This window comes from Callospermophilus lateralis, chromosome 9 (assembly GCF_048772815.1).
Source record: "Callospermophilus lateralis isolate mCalLat2 chromosome 9, mCalLat2.hap1, whole genome shotgun sequence".
NCBI lineage: Eukaryota > Metazoa > Chordata > Mammalia > Rodentia > Sciuridae > Callospermophilus > Callospermophilus lateralis.
In genome coordinates, this window is record NC_135313.1 from 18,778,423 (window position 1) to 18,800,153 (window position 21,731).

General features: G+C 44.3%; 2 protein-coding genes across 3 annotated transcripts in view; both read right to left on the reverse strand.

Annotated features, from left to right (window-relative positions):
• Window positions 1-248: 248 nt before the first annotated feature.
• On the reverse strand, window positions 249-3,055 carry Gpbar1 (G protein-coupled bile acid receptor 1). The gene is made up of 2 exons (XM_076866477.1): window positions 2,896-3,055; window positions 249-1,351 (listed from the first exon to the last, which is right to left on the reverse strand). Exon 2 carries the CDS (start codon window positions 1,304-1,306, stop codon window positions 314-316), a length of 993 nt encoding a protein of 330 aa, XP_076722592.1. The 5' UTR covers window positions 1,307-1,351; window positions 2,896-3,055; the 3' UTR covers window positions 249-313.
• Window positions 3,056-8,005: 4,950 nt separating this feature from the next.
• Arpc2 (actin related protein 2/3 complex subunit 2) overlaps window positions 8,006-21,731 on the reverse strand; it is a 30,535-nt gene continuing 16,809 nt past the window's right edge. For both annotated transcript variants that reach the window (XM_076866861.1, XM_076866862.1), the window contains exons 6-11: window positions 20,156-20,342; window positions 18,965-19,058; window positions 12,776-12,902; window positions 11,698-11,798; window positions 11,269-11,369; window positions 8,006-8,468 (exon numbers count right to left, since the gene is read on the reverse strand). In XM_076866861.1, coding sequence (XP_076722976.1) covers window positions 8,444-8,468; window positions 11,269-11,369; window positions 11,698-11,798; window positions 12,776-12,902; window positions 18,965-19,058; window positions 20,156-20,342 — 635 coding nt within the window. In that variant the 3' untranslated portion in view covers window positions 8,006-8,443. The remainder of the gene's footprint in view (window positions 8,469-11,268; window positions 11,370-11,697; window positions 11,799-12,775; window positions 12,903-18,964; window positions 19,059-20,155; window positions 20,343-21,731) is intronic.

Consider the following 21,731-nt stretch of genomic DNA (forward strand, 5'->3'; position numbering starts at 1 on the left):
AACTGCTGGATGTTGAGAGTGCCAGCCCAGCCTCTCCGGGGCCGTGGTTTGTTCACACTGACAATTACGTGCTTGTCTGGAGTGGAGTCTCCCTGGCACACATCTGTCTTGAGGTTCTTTCTGTGACTGTTCCACCAGCCACCCTCTTGAGGTAAGGAGTGAGATCACTATAAGTGGCCAGAGGAGCTTTATTCCCTCAGGGTGGGGATCCAACAGGGGAATGATTTCTGTTCCAGAGAAGAGGGGACATATGGAAAGGGATTTGATGGCTGAGATGGACAGATGCTTCTAGGAGACAGCTGCGGCCCTTCCCCTAGTTCAAGTCCAAGTCAATGATGCTTTGGCTGCTGGTGTGGTAGGCCATGCTGGGACCAGGACTGTCCCTGGGGGTTCTTCCCCACAGCACCCGCAGCCACCTTTGCGTGGCTGCCCTCCAGGGGGCTGTGTAGCGCTGATCACCCAGACCCATGGCCACAGGCACAGCTGCTGCACTGGCACTGCCCAGTGAGAGGAGGGATAACAGAGTTCCAGGCCCCAGTGGTGGGCGCTGCTCATAGGCCAGGACCGACAGGAGCAAAGTGGCCACATAGGGTCCCCAGCATAGCCCAAATAGCAGTGTGGCTCCAGCTTGTGCCTTGGCCTGCCTCCAGGTGAGGGTGCGGGCCAGGGCAGAGGGTGCATCGCGACACACTGCCCGTTCCAGCCGGCGGATGTCCTGTAGCTGGCGGTGGGCAGTGACCAATACTCGGGCAGAGAGAAGGGCAGCAGCCCCCACAGCAGGCAGCAGGAGCCCAAAGATTTCAATGTAGAGGTAGGGAGCTGGGAACACAGCCTGGGAGCTACAGTTGGCGCTGGGGCTCCAGTGGTTCCACCCCAGAGCCGGCAGACTGGCAAAGAGCAGGGGACAAGTCCATGTGAGGAGCAGGGCCAGCCGAGTGCTCCCTTGGGGCTGGAGTGGCCGCAGCACTGCCCTGTAGCGCTCTCCGTGTACCAGCAGCAGATTGGCCAGCAGAGAGAGGAAGGAGAAGTTGGGAGCCAAGTAGAGGAGGAGGCAAGACCAATAACCCCTACGGCTTTGGTTCCACAGCACTGGCAGCGTGGGCAGTGCCAGCCCTGTGAGCATCCCAGCCAGCAGCAGGCTCAGGAAGAAGCAGCCAGCAGGGGGGCTGCGCAGGCGGTGGTCTCGGGCGATGCCCAGTGCCAGAAGAAGGTTGGCGGCCACAATGAGGCTTGCCAGGGTCAGGGAGAGCCCCATAGCCACCATGGGGATGGGGATGGCCACCTCCCCAGTGCTGTTGAGTGTCATCTTGGGCCTTGGAATGGGGGAGGTCTGGAGCAGCAACCAGCATGCCTGGATGGAGGAGGGGGGTGGCCAGAGTTAGCGTGGGGCTTCAGGTCACTGTCCTTCTGGTGGGGACTGCACAGTAATCCAGAGGCTGCAGACCCAGACTGTGGACCATATCCTGTGTGCCGACACACATTTTTTGGAATTAGTTGCCAATTTTTAAAATTATACACAAGAATTCATATTTTTGGTTTCTCTGCAAAAACGAGGTATGGTGACACATTTCCTGTATGGTAGCAGGGCAGTGGCTGCCTTTCAGGCAGTTGACCAGTCTCCAACAGGCAGCATTGCCCATTTCGGTCATCTGCCTGGGCTCTGGGCAGCTGTGTTTATGCTTATTTAGATTGAAAAGCAGACCCATCCAAATAATTTTGTCCAGCCTCTGCCCCACCCAATGAGGCTCTGAGCCCAAAGAAATGACAGGGTCTGGCCGGTGTGGAGTGGTCTCTTGCTCCCCAGGCCTGGGGCACAGTGAGGTGCCCTGTCCTTGCACCTCCACTCACTGCACCCTTGCAGTCTGGTACAGCTCAGTGAGCAGCCTCCGGGTAGGACTTCCAGTCCATAAACTCGTCCACTGGATGATAGCAACAGGCTCTTCCGGGGAACTGGATGAAAGGGTGGGGGAGGGGATGCATGCTTGGCTTTGAGCGTGGAGATGCCAACAAGCAGAGAGAGGACCCCAGTGCTTCCAGATGCTAAAGCGGGACGAGGACAGGGAGGAGGGGCTGGTGGGCAGGGCCTGGCCTCTCCATCCTTCCCTTAACTTTCTATCCAGGTTTCAGCCCCATGGCCACATGCTGGGGCCAGAGGGAGGGGTCCTGGGTCCTCTGGGAGCTCCTGCTTCTGTCAACAGGGAAGCAGCTGCTGTTGCTAGGATCAAAGTCAATAAGGAAGGGATTCCTCCCTCCCTTCCCACCATCCTGGGTCAGAATTGGCCTCAAGGCCACCCTGAGCAGAGTGTTGCCTTCTTGCCTTCCCTTCCCACCTTACCCCTAGGCAAGTGCCCTTTTCCCTCCCCTTACCTCCAGTTACCATTTTTTTTTTTTTTTTTGTAGATGTACACAATATCTTTATTTTGTTTATGTGGTGCTGAGGATCGAACCCAGTACCTTACACCTTTGGCAAGGGCATTACCCCGTCCTCCCCAGCCACTCCTGTTTCCTCTTACTGAATCTCCTCCCAGTGTCTCCCACCCAGATATCCTTCCCTTTTCAGCGATTCCCCCAGTTTCTCTCCTTCCTCCTTACACTATCAACATTATTAAACCCCATAAGACTTGTCTGAACTGGAGTTCCTAGCACTATTCTGAATGAGTCCCCCACCCCACCTACACCAAAGCTATATTTTATGATCCTACATCAGCTAGTACAGCTATATTTTATGGTCCTTGAAGCAGCAAGAAAGGCAAGGATCAGCCCCCCAGGATTTATGTCCCAGCGGGGTACACACTGGGCCACCACATACCCTGCAGGGTCTGTGGCCTGGGCCAGTGCAGTGGCCTTTTCAGGATCTGGGCCTGGGAAACTGGCGGGAGGGGCGTAGGTACTCACATGGTGGCTGTGGACAAGTGTTGCTCACCAGCCTGGGCTTTCCTGAGTGTCAGGGAGTCACAGCAGCTAGCCTTTCAGGGCTTGGGACCAAGTCTGGTGTCCTGGTCGGCGAGTGCATGGTGCATCCACTCTGGGGCAGTAGAGCCCCAGCTCCCCGTCCAGGCTCTACACTGCCCGGGTTCCCAGAGCTGTGGCTGGCGGGCCCAGCCCTGGCCCCGCCTCTGGGGGTGGGACCTGGCACATTCTGAGCTGGAGCCACCGAGAGGCCTCCCTCTTGGCTCCTTCTCTCCCCTCCTTATCCTCCAGTACCAGTGACCCTCTCCCTGGCTACAGGCCACATGGTGCCACATAAGTTCCCCTACTTAGATGGTGGTGTCCTTAGCTGGGAGCCTGGCCTGTCACTGCCTCACTCATCTGAAAAGTGCATTTCAGTTAATGAATGGTAATGACTGCCTACCCCTACCCACCCCCTACATCAGCTAGTACAGCTATATTTTATGATCCTTAAATCTAAGGCAGCCAGCCAGGCAAGTGCACAGCCAGCTCCCATATTCCTGCCAGCACACCCAAGGGTAGTGTATGTGAGTGTGAGAGAGATGGTGGCAGTGGTTGGGATCTTGAGTCCCCCATCCCATTAACTGAAGGGCCTTTTAGTTTATAAGACCACCTTTTGGGGTTACTGTGGGGAATATCATGAGCCAAGAGGCAACCAGAGATACCCGAGTGCTTGATGCTAAAGGGAGAGACGAGGGAGGTGTCATCTCAACAAATGACTGTTATCCTTCCTCCACCATGATGATCTTTAAGAGGTGTGAGCCCCCAGGGCATGGTGGCACACACTTGTAATTCCAAGCACTTCATGGCTGACATAGGATCACAAGTTTGAGGCCAACCTGGGCAACTTAGGGAGACCCTGTATGAAAACAGAAAATAAAAAGGGCTGGGGATGTAGGTCAGGGGTAGAGGAATGAGACTGGGCTGGAATGAGAGTTGGCTGCGATTCTACTTTTTTCCAGCTTGGGCCAAAACTTTGGTGGATTGCTAAAGTTCTCTTGCCTTGGTTTCCTTATCTGAAAAATGGAACTCCTAATTATACACATCCCTTATGGGACTAAGATCATGTGAAACAGACCAGCAGTTGGTAGACAGCACCCAATGAAGGACAGTCATTAACATTATTAGGCCTTCTGCCCTTTTCTGCACCTGTACCCTTTAGGACTCTGCTGAGAAAGGCAGATAGGGGACCTATGAAAAGCAAGGGAATGACACTTTGCTGCACAGAGAAACTGAGGAAACTCGGTGAGAGGGAAGGCAGAAAAGCCAAGAAGTATGGTGCCTGATTTCCACCTTGTATCAAGTGTGGCTTTGGGGTGTGGGAGGAGAGGGGCCCAGCCACACTCCCTTAAAACTGGAACAGGAAGGAAAAAGCTGCAACCACAGCAAGAAGGCTCTTGGCGAGAACTGAGGAACAATCTGAAGAGCACAGCAGAGAGCAAGGGGACTTCCATGCTCTTGGAGACTGGCTCTGCTTGCTATTCAGGGTCTTGCAAGGTGGGACTTCTATTGGGACATAATAGGAAGAGAACAGCCAGCTTCAAACCCATTCTCCACAAGGTCCTCAGATCCATGCTATCTGGCAGGGCTGGGCAGAGATCGCACACTCTGGAGAGTTCAGCCTAGGATCTGGACAGAAATGGGTGCAGGGCCCCTTGGATTTGGGGCTGCCAAGAATAAACAGACTGCCTTCTGTTCCCAGCCCTGGCCTCCTCCCCACAGGATCCAGGATGTCTGTGTTTCTTCTTCTTCACTGCTCTGTCTAAACACTGTGTGTGGCATGACGTGTAAGGGGTACAACTCAGGCGGGTGGGAGCCTGTGTTCTGTCCCCCACTCAGCCTGCTCCTTCCTTATCAGATTCTCTGGTTCTTCTCTGTTCCCGTCAAGCCTTGGGACTGACTCATGCTCAGGCTTCTCCTGTTTGCCCAGAAGGCTCTGGTGCAAGTTTCCAGATGCTCCATCTGGCTGGTTGTGCCCGGACCTGCTCTCCTGACATACAGCATGTGTCAGAGTGACTGACTCTGGCCCAGAAGCCTTCTGGGCCTTCTCTGTCCACTACCATCTCTTTTAGGTATTTGAATTCCTCTGCTGACCCACAACATCTGGGAATCAGTGGGTGCAGTACATGAGGCCTCGTGGACCCTGGGTGACCTCCAGCTGCTGCTTCAAAATTTCCCACTTCCCTGTGGTAAAAGTGGATGAGCACTACCCGGAGACTGGCCAGGATCTAGGAAGCTGTTTGGGCAGAAATCCTGTCCTTTTTGTTAGGTCTAAATGGCAAGATAGGACTGGGCTGTGGCTCAGTGGTAGACACTAGCCTAGCCTGTGGGAAGCCATGGGTTTGATCCCCAGTATGGCCAAACAAACCTGGTCAGATTCTTCAGATCTGGGACAGCTGTCTGGATAGATACCCTAGAAGTCACAGGAAAGTCTAGTGTGCAGCAATCCCCAGAAGAGGGTGGCATTGGTTGGCCTCACACTCATTACCACAGAGGACCCAGCTGCAGCTGTTGGATCAAGGGTACAATGGGATGGGCCATCTGAATGGCAACTGCCCTATATCAGCTGCCACAGGAGTTTGTTGCAATGGTCAGGGTTTTTTCCTTTCCTGCTCAGGTTCCACTTCATCCAAGTACAGAGATTCCCACTGTCCTGGCTGGCTCAGCTCCCACCCAACTCCACAATAAGGGCCATGCAAGCAGGCACAAGTACAACTATCATAGAGGGAGGCCTGGAAAAACCCCAGGACTTGAATAAGGTTTGTCTTATTTTGGACTTTGACTCTCCAATAATCCTGCTACTTCTGATCCCTTTGAATATATAAAGGAAACTAAAATTAAGTTGCATTTAAGTTATAATTACAGGGCAGGAGGTGTAGCCTAGTAGGAATGTGTTTGTTTACAATGCATGAGGTCTTGGGATTGATGATGCCTGGCAGTGCCAAAATCCCCAACCAAAACACACACAGATATTATAGATTCCCATGATGTGACAAATATTTATCTTTTTTCTTTAAGCAGTCTGTGGAGTAGATGGCATTACATCCAACTAATGACACAACTAGGGTTCAGATTAAGAAATTTGTGGTCACAGAACTCTTCAGAGGTGGAACTTGGATTTGAACTAGTTTCTTCAAAACCCTGTTTCATATCTGTGCAGCTCAAATCCAAAGACATGTAAAACTCCCAGGTGTGGGCCCTCAGGGCAGGTGATCCAGTTAATAATAATCCTAACCACATCACATTCCTCAGTGTGCTTGGTCCCCATCATGAGATGTTCCCCTCCCATAGTCCTATGGGCCTTCAATAAAGTCATGGTGGGTCTCTTTGCTCACAGAGGAGCAAGAATCTTGAGACTACTTCCACACCAAGGTCAAGGATGTCTTGGAAATAGTAAAGAGAAAGGGACAGACCTGGAAGGGGGTTTGCACCAGCACAGGTTTTTATGCTGACAAAGCATCTTGGACTTAGATATTCTTTAGGATTTACTACTGTAACGAATGTTTAATGCTTTTCTTTCTCCTAACTTTATATTTTCTAAATAACCTGGTTTTGCCACCTGTAGTACTTCAGAACAATCTGATGCTATTAGCAAGAAAACATAGTGAGTTCCAACTTACCAGGGAGTGATGCTGAAGCCAGCGAGAACACAACTGGTGCTAGTCAAAATCAGCCTTGAAACCCCCTTAAATAGTGATTGGGGCCCAATACATCTCCCAGTATATTTATTTATATTTAGCCTCATTTTCCACCTGCCAGAAGCAGGTGGCCAGGGAACCTGGAGCTCCTTGGAAACCATGTAAATGAAGTAAAAAACAGCCTGTAATCTGGGACTCTAACTACTTGACTGTGACTCAGTAAAAAGATACCCCTCCACTCCCATCCAGGTAGAAGTGTAACAAAACATGGCTCCCAATCAATACTGAATGGGTGTGGCACCCTAACTGAGCCGTCTATACTATTCCATATACATATTTTGGTGCTGCAGGCTGAACCCAAGGGCCTCATGCATGCCAGGGAAGTGCTCTACTGCTAAAGCCATATCCCTATGCTATTCCATTTTTTAAAAATGCTGGTGTCAAAGTACACATGTGAGGAAAATGCACAGAAATACACAACACAGACACAAACAAATATATTTAATATCTAATAAAATGTGAAGAAGATGGACAGACTCTGCCAATGTCATTTTCCTGGTTGTGACAACATACTATAATCATTCAAGGTATCCCCATTGGGGAAACTAGAAGGGAGGTAAATAAAATCTCAAAGTAGGGCTGAGGATGTAGCTCAGGGGTAGAGCACTTGTCTAGAATGCGTAAGTCCAGGGCTTTGATTCCCAGTATCACAAAAACAAACAAAAAGATATATGAATCTATAGGTATTTCAAAATCACAAGTTTAGGGGAAAAAAATGCTGGTTGTTATACAGTTGGGTGATTTCAAAATTCATTAATGGACCTCAAACCAATCTAAAACATACTGCCTGAGATGAGACAGAAGGCAGAAACCATTAGGATAGCCCTTAGACCATTTCAGATGCCCCTAAAACTCTCTGGATAAATTCCTTACCAACCAAATTTCTGGAACCAATTTTATCTCAGGGATCAGTGCTCTGCTAGGTTCCCTACTCTGTTATGTGGCCATCTTCCAAAGACAGCTTTGTGGACTGCCCATCTTTTCAGATATTGTGTGAAAAAGAGAAACTGTGTCTGTTAGTTTGCATGAGATCCACACCTGAATAGCCACGGATGTCCTGCAGAATTAAACACACCAAAATGCTGCACACTTTGGGAAATGCTATGCATTATTCATGACAAAATAAGCCCAAACCACTTTAATTTGCTTGTCACTATCCAGAAGATTCCTGGCCATGTAGTCCCAGCAACCAAGCTTTATGGGAAGTTTCTAGCTCACTAGCTAGCCATTCTCTCCTCTAAAGGTGAGGATAGACATTGCATGGGCTTCTGAACCTAATGTTTCTCAGCTCAGGTCTGCCCTTCTTCTCTCCTCTTCTCTTTTGGACTCACCAGTCCAGAAACCCAGCAAATTCTCAATTAAGATAGAAAGATTTTCTTTATTAATGTCCCCAACCGTATTTCTTTAGATACAGGAGTTTTGAACTCAAATATTTAGGAGAAAACAAGTTAGGATTGCATTATCCTGCAACTCATTACCAATAACATATTGCAAAGCGAAACAGCTTGGAAAAGAGGGTGGGAGGGAAGGGGAGTGAGGGATGGAAGATAAAAGAAAAGGAATTAAGTTGATCAAGTGGAATTCTTTTTTTTTCCTCTTTTTTTAATTCTTGAGAACTATGAAGTCCTTGCAAGCACAGCTCGTTTCTGCAGATTATTTTCCAAATGCGTACAAAATGGAACCCAAAGGGAGAATCCCTTAAGAACCTGGAGAGGTGCAACATGATGGGCTACGATTATCCAGTAGCAAGCGGTCCAGCCTTCGGTCACCAGCATTTCCTCCTCTGTTCCCAAGAGTTAGCGGGATGAAAACGTCTTCCCCCTCCAAAAGCAGAGAGTAAGAGTGAAGGATGATTTCTGGCTGTCCTTTCCTTCCACCCCACAGTCCTGGACTAGGTAGGGGTAAGGATACCAAAGGGACACCAAACAAGAGGAGGGAAGGGTGATTCTTTAGGCAGAGGTCCTGGAGCCACAGGGGCAAGGTCAAGACCCAGTTTTTGCAGAATGGTTTCACCATCTTTCTTCCTATTGAATACTTTGGGGTACCAGGTAATGACTATGTTAATCCCTTAAGGACACCGAATGTATCAAGTAGATGGAGAATCACCTGTCCAATTTCTAGATGGCCCAGATGGACCTGAACTTCAGAACGCACTCAATTGTCCAATACTAACTAGTTAGCTTAGCTCATCTATTCAGCAGATCCCTTTGATGACTCCTAGAGAGCAATTCTTTAATCTCTCACCAGATGGCAGACAGGTCAAGGCAATCTTTAAACCTTCCAAGGTTAAAGACAGCTCTGTTGTCATGCAGTGACTCTGGCCTGGTTCTCTGTTCCTGAGCTCCACCCATATTTACCCAGAAGGGTTCTCTTCTCAATGTTTCCTGTCCAAGTGTCTCACCCATTCCCAAATGAAATCATATTTGATTACCTGTCCCCCTAGATAAAAAGCAGAGCATTGACAGGTGCTGATTCTCAGTCAACCTGAGATCCAGGGCCCTGCTTCTCAGAGCAGGACCAACACCTTATTTCACCTGTCCATGCTTCTGTAAACTACTCCCACTCTGCTTATGGGGCGCCTGGCTTCTCCTGCCCATGACTGAGCAACCGAACTCTTATCCCTCATTAATAACATAATCTGGTTTTCATGGAAAATGCAGTTATATCCCTCCCTCTTCTCCTTTTGGGGCCTAACTCTGTCAAAGAGATCACAGAGTAGAATAAGTGGAGCCACTCTAAGTTGTAGGATGGAAATTTTATGGAAAATATGTTCACAGTCTCATCCTTTTCTAGGTTTCCCATCAGGACAGGAAGCTACTGCTAGGCACTGCTACATGTGAGACCAGCAGGGCTGGCCTTAGTAGTCAAACAACTACTAGGGCAATTGTAACGCAGGCAGCTCTGGAACTATTTCAATATCCTTACTTTTTTAGACAGCCTAAGTTGCTGAGGCTGGTCTTAAGAACTTGTGATCCTTCTGTCTCAGAGTTGCTAGGATTACAGGTGTGCACCACTACACCTGGAATCTTTTATTTTTCTTGGTCCCCTGTCTCACCCTGAGCCCTTTTTCTTGAGACTCAAGATGTTGCCCAGGCTGGCCTTGAACTCCTAGGCTCAAATGATCCTCCTTCTCAGCCTCCAGAGCAGGTATGTGCCACCCTTTGGCTGCAGGTAGATGTCAATTCTCCTCCTGGCCTCTAGTGAACTGCCTCTCTCCTGGTCCTGAAAGTGGCATGCAACTGGCTGCCTCACACTGGAGGTCAACAAAGTAGTGCCAGGTGAGTAAAGCGCTCTGTGAAGAGCAAGCAAACAAAGGGAACTGCTGATGCCAGGATGGAGACAAGGTTCTGAAAGGAGAGGCAGCAAGAGCATGTGTGTCCCCAGGCACATTCTCACCTGCTACCTTCTTCCTAGTATTGTCATTTTAGGATATGCTATGCAGCTGCAGAGCAGACTAGAGATGGCCACTTCACGGCATAGCATTTGGACATGCTACTCTAAGTAGAGGATCCAGCTACAGGCTGACTTCCATTCCTTTGGGTCTGAGTGGCAGCACAGAATACAGAAAGGCCTTTGTCTAAAGTTGTAGGTGAATTCAACTGCTTTGTGGAAATACCTAACATTCTGTGACTGAAAACCCTAACCTGCAGCTCAGTATTCAGCCAGACAGCTCTTGAATCCTTTCAAATGGCAACAGAAACTAACTTGGTAGAAGAGGCCTCCACATCAATGGAAGGAGCTTGGTGCCTCTACATGCCACACCCACCAAAGGTTTCTCCTAATAGCAATAGTGCTGGCAAGTGCACTGGCCTTATGCAGAGGGGAGCCTAGTTTACCTCAACATCTCTAATTCAAGGGCACAAACAGCAGATAAGCTGGGTATGGTGGCCCAGGCCTGTAATCCCAGCGGTGTGGGAGGCTGAGGCCCTAAGCAACTTAGTGAGACCCTGTTTCTAAATAAAAATACAAAAAAGGGCTGGAGATGTGGCTCAATGGTTGAGCATCCCTGGGTTTAATTCCTGGTACAAAAAAAAAAAAAAAAAGGGGGGGGGGAAGAGTGCACGAGCGAGTGCACACGTGGAGAATGTTAAACAGTCTTGAGAACAAGGCAGCTCAAATTTTATCAGGAGCAGAACTAAGACCTGACACCTTGTCCAAAGACTGAATTTTCTAAGTCCTTTGCCAGATTGGGCTCTCCCACACAAAGCTACACTGTTCACAGCTCTGTTCATCACTTCCACCTTGACCAAGGTGGCCTTCCTTTCCACGCTACCTTCCTGCTGAGCAGACCAGGAGAACGAACACTTGGGGTGATTCCAGGCCTCTTTACACAACTAAATGTCCATAAGCAACTTACTCTCATACACTGAGAATAGTGATTTAGTAAAAAGGTCCCTTTGTTTTTCCTAGCTGCCATTCTTTCAGCTCACAAAGATGTGGAAACAAGGAAACCCCTCCTGGTCCATTCAGAAGTGAAACTTTGTGAACCCCACCTTCACTCTTACAGCTACAGGCCCAGCCCAGTCCTGCTGGTCTCACATGCAGCACTGCCCAGACACCAGCAGGGCCAGGCCATCAGTATCTATTTTGTTCTGGGTTAGTTCAGTCCTGTCCTACTTACGTGATTGTTTTCATTTCTTTTTTCTCGGCATCTGGGCGTGCACGGTTCAGCACCTTGAGGAAGTCAGATGTTTTTGCCCGCATACGAGTGTGAATATAGGCCTGGGAGCAAACACAGCAGGTACTGAAGCAGAGGTAGGCTCTAGAAAGACAACTCTTTCCTTAGGAATAGCCACTGGGAAAATTTGGGAGCATATACTGGGGAAACTGACCAGGCCACATAGGAAGCAGAAAGGGGAGCAATTCTATAAACACAAACTCATCTCTCTGCCTTTTCAGTGCCGGGATCAAATCCAGGCCCCTGCGCATGCTAGGTAAGCCCTCCATCACTGAGTCACTCCCCCACGCCTAGCACAAGGGATGATTTCTTGAAGTCCCTGGAAGTATCTACTTATCAATAACCTGGACCCAGAAGCTGGTGCCTCCTCACCTTAGAGCACTTGATATGGTAGTGCAAGTAGTCCCGGAATGTGTGGATCAGGTTGATGGTGTTGTCTCGAGCGCTAGCATTGGTGTGGCGAGGGAACAGCACTGAGGGTGAGGGGAACAGACAAGGCATCAGGGCGCAGCACAAATGCCAAAGGACTGGAGAGATCAGCAGCCTGTAGGCAACTTCATGCTCTCTGCCTGAGTTCAGTCTCTTTGCTTCAGTAATCACAAGCAGGGTTTTGACCTTGTGACAAAGTGGGTAAGAGTATAGCCAGGGGGCGCTGCCAATGAGTGCAAACAGGGGAGTTCATGGGAGAACATGGGGCATGGGCCTGAGCACTCATTCCAGGTCTGGAATTTTTGATGGTACATGCTGATATCTATTCCCTGACTGCCACATGGTTACCAATTCCTGCCTATCCTGAGTTCTTTGTGCTGAAGTACAAAGTAAGACTTTAGTGAAATGTGATCCCAGAGAAAATCTTATAATATGGGGGGAAAGTATATATATCTTAAATTTAACATAATATGATAAATCAAGAAATTCATCAATAAGCAGGTACACCTTCAGCTCAAAGGTCAATTAAATAAAACTTTACAAAACATTTCAGTGGCATTAGGTACATGTGAATGAACCAGCTCACAGGTTGAAGTGTTGGAAGGAGAAAAGACTGGAGTTCGTTTCTTTAGTGGTAAAGGAAAATAAATGAATGATAGCTGAACTCAGGCTTAAGCAGCAAAAAAACCAAGAAATATCAAATGACAATCAACTCTAACTGCTTAGCAGAGCTGATGTGGTTTTGTCCCTAACTCTTGACATCAGAAGCTACCCTCTTTGCCTTAATATTTAAGAAAAGGAGAAAAAAGAAAAAGGAAATGATTACTGTACAAAAATAGCACCTGGCCTACTCTGTAATCAGTGCACCGTGACACCCTCCCACGGGCACAGTGGTGGCAACAGGAACAAGTTGATATGCCTGCTTCTGCCTATCTTAAAACATTAACCAAGGCTCTTCTGATTTATGCACTCTGCTATGAACTCAGGAAGGCCACATGAGAGGCACCTACACCCAGCTCACCAAAGGTAATGTAGCCAATGTTGTCGCCCACAGCGGCATCTGTATCTTTCAGTTCCAGAGGAGGTTCCCTGTGGCTAAAGAGGACCTGGGGGGCTGTATGGCTGGCTCGGCGTCCTTCTTTGAACTCCTGTGGAGACAAAGCAAGATAAACTGGTGTAGGATGAGCAGCAATTTATGCTATGGTGTGTGTCCTATGCAGTGTGACTTTTGTAGCCCCCTGGACCAGCAGATGGATAAAAATAAACTATGCCTGACCTGAACCATACAGTGCCGACGGCTCTAGTGCACTTTAGGTTCAAAAAGGCTAGATTACAAAGTACTTAACAAGCCAGATCTTCCAATGTGATGCAAAAGATTGCTAATCCTTTTCCTCTTTTTTTAAAATTTTTATTTTGCAGTACTGGATTTTAAACCCAGGGGTGCTTTATCACTGTGGTGCTTCTCCTTCCCCCTTTAAATTTTTGTGACAGGGTCTTGCTTCTTGCCAAGTTGCCCAGGCTGGCCTCAAACTTGACATTCTTTTGCCTTAGCTTCCTGAGAAGCTTCAATCACATGTGTGCACCAATCCCAGCTCCTTTCTCTCATTTTAGACTAACACAGGTGATAAAATTATAACTAACACTAAACAAATTGCAAAGCACTGGTTACATTTAAGATAAGTACTGTTGCTCCTTACTGTCTTATGAGTAAATGTAAAAAAAGGTTGGATTTTTAAGGAAGTCTTTAAAAAACTCCATGGTGAACACAGGCTTTAGTTGGTCTTACCTCCCTCCTATCTATGGACAGAAAGCCTTCATGAGTCAACAAATTTCCCAGGGCTCCCATGGCCCCCACCTCCATTTTTTCCAGTTTCAGGAATACCATGCTCTCTGGGTGCCAGACCTTTACCCAAGTTCTATTTGTTGAGGTTTTCTAGAACCTATCACCATTTAGAATTCATCAATCAAAACTTTAGAGCAAATTTAAGCCATTCTTGGGAGCAGATGATAATGGAGCTGTGAGTTGTCTTGGTGCTCAGAAAGATAGCAAGACCTTGTACCATGAGAAATAACATGATTTTTAATTCTTGTTCCTTAGTGGCCCTGAACAAAATATCAACATTTTATACAAGAACTCATCACTCTTTTTGAGAGAATTTTTTTTTAATATTTATTTTTTAGTTATCGGTGGACATAACACCTTTGTTTGTATGTGGTGCTGAGGATCGAATCTGGGCTGCACGCATGCCAGGTGAGCATGCTACCGCTTGAGCCATGTCCCCAGCCCCCTCATCACTCTTAATAAAATGTATTTTTCCTCACCAAATTATCAAAAAATGATTGAGGATGTAAAAATCAGGCTATTTCTTTTATTTTCTAATTTATAGACCTCAGACTTTTACAGTCCATACATTTCTATATAAATAGACAAAGAGACAGAAGACATCCCTTTGGTAACTTTCAAACACACAGGATGATTCAAATTAATTGTGGGGGTAGGCTGGGGGTACAGCTCAGTAGTATAGCGCTTGGCTAGCATGTATAAACCCCTGGGTTCAATTCCCAGCAACCCCCCGACCTCGACCAAAAAAAAAAAAAAACAACAAAAAACGACCTCATTCATTGAGTAACCTTTTAAGACAGGGCACAAGTGCAGAGCTGAAGGCTTTCCAAAGTCTCTGAGGTTAGGAAACTGAAAGCAGGGTCACGTAAGTAATTTGATCTGCTATGTTCTTTTGCTGCTGCTTGTTACCTCTTCTATAATGCCACCTCCAATAGCCAGGGAGAGTTGGCTGTTCTCTTATTGGTGCTGCCATCTCTTTTCTACAAAACTTCTATGATGACACTTTATATTGATGTGTCTGGCTTCCCTACCAGGTTGAGTTCTTTAAGTCACAGCTCCTGCTTTATTCATCTTTGTTTCTATTCCTCTGTCCTTCAAAGAAGCTGTCCAGCACAGGCCTGCTGAAGGAAAGAAAGTGCTTCTGCCCCAGTTGATACAGGATCACTGTACCATAAAAAGAGTAAGAAGCATGTTTCCATTTGCAGGTAGGTAGAACACACACTGATTAGCAAGTCCTCAGCAAAGGATAGATAATGAGTAGGGAGTCCCACTCACCAGAATCTGGGATACTTCCTCCAAATAAGCCTTGCCTGGCTTCCGAAAGTTTGTGGGAAAGAAATGACTATAAGCTGTGTCAGGTTAGTTTCCACCTCAACACATTTTGTTTTCCAATGGAAAAATATTTGGGGAAGCAGGGAAGGAGCCAAGATCATCTCAAATAATATTCGCAAAGCAAAGCTTCTGAAATTGTCCTTCTTTGGAAAATGCCTTTAATCTATAAAAATTGGGAAGTTCTAATTTCTATTGGTTCTACTTTTTAGCCTTATGGGATCAAACAGAACAATAAATGCTTGTATTTTCTTGTTTATTCAGTGTCTCTACATATTAAAGTCTCAAAAATCATAGATAATCGTGTTATTCACAACAGATGGGGAATCTGTAAACTTGTGGTGACTCAACAGCATTTCATTAGTCTGTGTATGGAAAATAATACATTTTAATCTGATGTCTTTGCTTTTTCTTGATTATCTCTCCTATACTTAAACACAACAAATCCATCTTAACACTCCCCCATCTTCGTCAGTGTCTGTATTACAGGTAAACCAACCATACTGCCTTCCTTTTTTCTCTATGACTAGAGCATCTTTTGAATATAAGGATACTATTTCTTTCTTTCATCAAAGTATAATTTATCACAAGAAGTTCAGAACAAATCCAAACAGATACAGCAATTTATAAATGTAAAATCTTAAATCAGGATATAACCATAGTCCCCCACCCCCTCATTAGGGATCTAACCCAGGGGTCCTTTACCACTGACCTACATCCCCAGGCCTTTTATTAGATAGGGTTTTGCTAAGTTTCTGAGGCCTTGGACTTGCAATCCTCTGATCTTAGCCTACCAAGTTGCTGAGACTATAGGTATGTAACACTGTTCCTGGCAAGCATAGACTTAACTCCTCCTGGGATCAATGGCAGTCATTTACAAAAAAAGACCCAACTTTCAGGTAAATATAACCTTAGAGAAGGGAGGGCTTTCTAACATTGACTCAAAATCTAGAATCCAAAAGAGAAAACTGATCAATTTGATTACATAAAACAAACTACCATGTGAAGACAAATTCCACAAAACGTAGTTGGACAAATTGGAAAAATAACTGCCATTCTTACCAGATGAAGATGAAGGGCTAACCTCTCTAGAATATACAGAAATTGGGCTGGGGCTGTAGCTCAGTGGCACAGCGCCTGCCTTACATGGTGAGGCACTGGGTCTGATCCTCAGCACCACATAAAAATAAAGATACTGTGTCCATCTACTACTAAAAAATATATAAAATATATAGAAATTGAGAATACTGACTCAACAGAAAAATGAGCAAAGGACATAAAGAGTCACTTCAGAGGAAAAGAAAAATATGTTGTCTTTAACATAAAAAATTCTTTCTTTCCTTTTTTTTTTTTTTTGGTACCAGGGATAGAACCCAAGGGTGTTTAACCACTGAGCCAAACACCCAGCCCTTTTAATTTAATTTTAAGACAGGGTCTCACTAAGTTGCTTACAGCTTTGCTAAGTTGCTGAGGCTAACTTTGAACCTGTGATCCTCCTGCCAGAACCTCCTGAGCTGCTGAGTGTATGGGCATGCACCATCATGCCTGGAAACATAAAACATTTTGACCTCACTTATAAGATGTGGTAGTAATCACTGTTAATGTATCAGTAGCAGATCCAAAAATTTGCACACTGCAGAAACAGGCACTCATTCACTGCTGGTTCGGGGAAAAACAGTACAACCCCCCAAAGAGAAGAATTTGGCAATATCTACCAAAATTACTGACTTTGACATGGTGTTCTCATTTTAGGAAATATAGATAGACAGTGCCCTCAAAAAACACTTTCAGAACTGCCTAAAAGGTAGACTATCTTGTCCCAGAACATAAAGAAACTAGTGGTTTCTACTTTACTTTTCTCAGTAGCTTGACTTTAAGATTTTATAATATGAAAAGAATTCTAGTTCTCTAGGAGCATACTGCTGTCCTATTGCTTTTCATGGAATGAGTCTGAAAGGTTGACACCTACTAGGCTCCCTACAGGGCTTGGCTGGTACACCCACAAAGACAACACACTTTGGTAGCAAGGCAACCCTGTGAGTGGGGGAACACAATTCCTATCTTTCTCCCAAAGGCAGTAAGCAGCCCTCAGAGACCTCATGGTAAGTGACAAAAGCAGGACTTGTGTGCTGATTGGGCTGTTAGTGCATGCCAGCAGGGGAAAGTCCACAATGGCCCACAGCAAGCAGATTAGTGACCATCAGGAACTTCAAACTATATTTCCAAGTCACAATATTCTGTCCTGAGCATCTACTCTTCTTTCCTAGAAACTTAAAATTCTAGACCTAGGAAAAAAAATTCAGACAATTTACTTTGGGACAAACTAAGCTAAAGTCCACTGTTATGGACATTTCCAAAAAATTACCCCAGTTTCTTAATCTGGAAAGGGTGGCAGGACAGATGGCTTCTGAACTCAATTTTTTTTTCCCATTACTAGAATGGACAGTCACTAACTGGAAAGATGGCAATTAAAAAAATGCAACAGAGCTGGTTTCTCCTTTTAGGTAAGCATCCCTAACCCTACCATTTGAGTTTGAGGAAAGAGTTTAAATTCATTAAAAACAAAAACCAACCAAACAAACAAAAACTCCGAAGGAATACATCTCCAATAAACTCCCCAGGATAAGGCCTGTTTAAAGTATAAAAATAAGTTATTTCCTGGAATAAAATGGAACAAGATTGGTGTGGGGGGAAACCCCAGCCAAGTCTAAATATATACTTCATAGCTTTTAAAATTAGTGCCTTAGTTTGGATTTATCCCAATTCTATGTTTCTGCATTAAATTTCCCTGTCAATTCTGCATAAAAATACATGAAATGACTGTCTCAAGGCTTACTTTAAGGACCTTCAAAATTTGTGTGTGTGTGTGTGTTGTTTGTGTGTATTAGTACTATCAATGCCAAAGTGTTAGTATTTCAAATTCTTTTGCAGAGACTCTCAAACCAGTTTGATTAATTAGCCAAAACACAAAAAGTTACTAGAGATGGATCAAACTGAGTACATGTTTCGAAGATTCTCCTAGTCACTGAGGGCTACCAACACATAATCTCAGTATGTTAAGCACAGCTGTCTTTCAACTCTATTTGGCAAAAAAGATTTTGTTTCAAAATTTTAAAATCTTATCACTCTGACAAGGAATAAAATGATAATGTACTGAGGTCTTAAAAAATTTTAACTACTATACTCTATTTTGAATGCTGAGCTATCTCAGAAGAAACCAGCCTCAACAATTAGAAACCAACACCAACAATTGGCTAGCAGACAAGATGCCTCAGCTACAATGGATGAAATGAATCAAACTATACCAAAACTCCAATCACAAAGTGTCCTAACACACACCATTACTCTTTTTGGCAGAAGCACAATTTCTTAGGAAGGCATTCTACAGTGATTCCAACTCAAGCTGAGCCTCTTTACCAGGTCAACAACTTCATCTATGAATGCAGTGGTCTACTACTTAAGAATTTACCATACACCTTTCTTTTTTTTTTTTGGTTCTGGGGATTGAACTCAGGGGCACTCGACCACTGAACCACATCCCCAGCCCTATTTTCTATTTTATTTAGAGGCAGGGTCTCATTGAGTGGCTTAGCACCTTGCTTTTGCTGAGGCTGACTTTGAACTCACGGTCCTCCTGCCTCAGTCTCCTGAGCTGCTGGGATACAGGCATGCACCACTATATCTGGCTACCACAGACCATGCTTAAAAGACTGTACAACAATACATGCCAAGAATAGACCTTGTTAAGAATCTGAGGAAATGTGACCAAAGATTTAGATCTAAGACTCCATGATAGGAAGGATACTTAACATTTAGTCATGGTTAGTATGTTTAATACCCAATTCACCCTCTTGCCCTGTCCTACAAGGCTGAAACCACTAAAATATAACATTCAGTGAGTTTGGTTGAGGGTATTAAATCTTCAACAAGTTCCAACATCAACAGAGCTGCTGGTTCTTACTTCTATGCTTGCAGTGTTTTGGTGCAAAGATGTAAGTCACCATGCCGTTGTTTTTCCCCAAGATGTCCACTTCATACCTGCATGAACACCTTGCCAATGACCACATCGTCGTCATCCTTAAACACTGTGCTGAAGACTACTGTGACTCTGTCCTTTTTAGATTCAACATACCTGAAAAGAACAAAATCAAGGAGAGTTAAGTACAGAATCAGAAGGGGGTTCTGGCAATAAGGTCATCTTAAAAAAAAAAAAAAGGAAAGAAAATAACTTCATCTACAAGTAAAGACGACTACAGTTTTTAAGTTTTGGAATCCCTGAATCCATAAAGCAAAGGCATGCCAAGAGACTAGTATTTGTGGCCAACAAAGTCAGTGTAATAAATGCATCCTAAGAGGCAGGAAGTGTAAATCATCAAAAGTAGATTTTATTATTATCAGGGATGACATGGAATCTAGAGTTAGTGATTCTCAGAATGCCACTTAACTTATGGTCAGCTTATGCTGCCTAATGATCTGTTAGTCTCTCTTAAGTTGGCTTTGAACTATTATTAATCCTCCAGCCTCAGTCTCTGGAGTCCTAGGGATTACAGGTCTAATAGCTACCACACCTAGCTCAGGGCTATTTTCTTAAACAGGACTCATAATATTAATGCCTTAAAGGAAAGCCTGGCATTTTCTTTTCATCTTTTGTTCACTCTGAATATATGAAGATTAGGAAAAGTAGACTATTTTCCCCCCTACCATCTACATCATGGTTTAAGAAATTGTATAAGACACATCAATGTTTATAGCAGCTCAACTCACAATAGCCAAGTTACGAAATCAACGTAGGTGGCTCTTCAACAGATGAATGGATAAAGAAAATGTTGTACATACACACAATGGAATATTACTCAGTCGTAAAGAATGGAATTATGGCATTGTAGGCAAATAGAGGGAACTAGAGACTATCATGCTAAGTGAAATAAGCCAATGCCAAAACTCCTATGTTCATGTATGAATATACCACCAGTGTAACTCTATGTCATGTACAATGACAAGAATGGAAGTCATACTCCATGTATGTATGTTAAAATACACTCTATTGTCATGTATAACTAAAAAGAACAAATTTAAAAAAAGAAGAAAAAGAAAAAAATAGCACGAGAAAAGCATTTCAGGGGGATAAATACGATAGAGTTTAAGTCTGATCACACTATATTTCTTTCACTAAGTACCATTCTGGTGTAACAGCCACAAACAGGTTTTAAGACCAAATTCTATACTCACATGGTTTCGTCATCTCTATAATGGATAACTGCCCTGTTCTCTCCTTCCTTGCCCTCTTCTTGGAATTGGAAGTATTTCTCAAACACAGAGGCAAAACAATTTCGTTTCAACATGCCAGCCTGATGTACAATGGAATCCTTGGATGCAGGCAGATTTTCAAGGTCATATAGCAAAGAGACATTGTATCCTGGAGGGGGAAAATATCACCCAGCAGCCACATTAAAAACAAAAACCTCCTGTAAAGAAACCAAATCTCTCAAGCAAACACAGACTAGAGGAATTAAAAACAAAAACAAAACAAATCTACAGCAATAATAACAAAAAACTTTTCAGGTTCTGATGATATTTCACTTTCTCTCAGTGTTTATAGTTTTCACCAAGGGGAGAATGTTGGCCAATTCCATAAAAAATTAATTCTTGTAAAATCCCTGTAAATATTTATAGCTAATTAAAAAACACTAGGCACGTATAACTAATTAAAACAAATAAAAAGAAAACCCCACTAAGCAAAAATTTGGACCAATATCAAAGATATTATAAACACGGAATGGAAGTCAAAATCTAGAAAATTTGATTAGAAATTTAGTGTTCCTGAGAGTGCTGCAAAAGAAACCATACATGATGTTGACTTATAATGAACTACATAATCTTTTTCTGCTGGTTTGATGTGCCAACATTGTCAGAGTTGGGTGTCTTTCCAATAAAATACATCCTTTTAACATGCTATTGCAAACCCTTTTTGAAAGGAGACAAGGAAGCAAATCCAAGTGTCTGCTCATATATACATTCCCCATAGCTTTTATTTGTATATATTGTAAAAATTTCAAAGTTCTTTTAAAAACACTTTGCTGCATTTGATTTCTGCAATAATTCTTTGACAGCAGGCCAGATAAGGTTATTCTAATTTTATAGAGGGAAAGAGAGGTTCAAAGGAGCAGTGATTTGCCAAATGCAGCAGCATGACAGACTAGTATAGGCTCTATTTTGAGCTGAACAGAACGGGGTCCAAACTTGGCCTTGCTGCCTTGTGACCTCGGAAAATTGCCTAACCTGGGCAATTCCCACATCTATTAAAAAAAGGTGTAAGTAAATGGAGGAGACTACTGTAAATATTAAAAGAATATATAGTATTTAAATACCTGGAACATAGCAGGTCATCAATAAATAGGACAGAAAAGAACTCAAATCAGTTTGCTGATCAATAGAACATTCTGCCTCTTATGGCATGTGGACTACAGATTCCAGAAAACAGGGCTGGGACCACTTGATTATATAATCAAGTGACTAATAAGTGCCCAAAAGCCTATATATGTTTTTGTAAGAGTATCAGTACATCACTGAGGATCATTTCACATTCTAGGCAACTGATTGAAATAATTTAACTAGAACTGTATTGATCTTAAAATTCTGAAAATCTCAAACTTATATACACTATTTTATTTTTTCCCAAGAGCATTCCTAAGATCTATGTTTTTTTGCTGATCTACTCTCTTTGTGAGCATAGGCCATGTAAATCTATTCTAGGTAATTCTTAGCATATTTGTGGCATTCTGGTATTAAATAACAGTAATCATTG

Coding starts and splice junctions, on each gene's coding strand:
- Gpbar1 (XM_076866477.1), bottom strand. CDS start 1,306: ATGACACTCAACAGCACTGGGGAGGTGGCCATCCCCATCCCCATGGTG.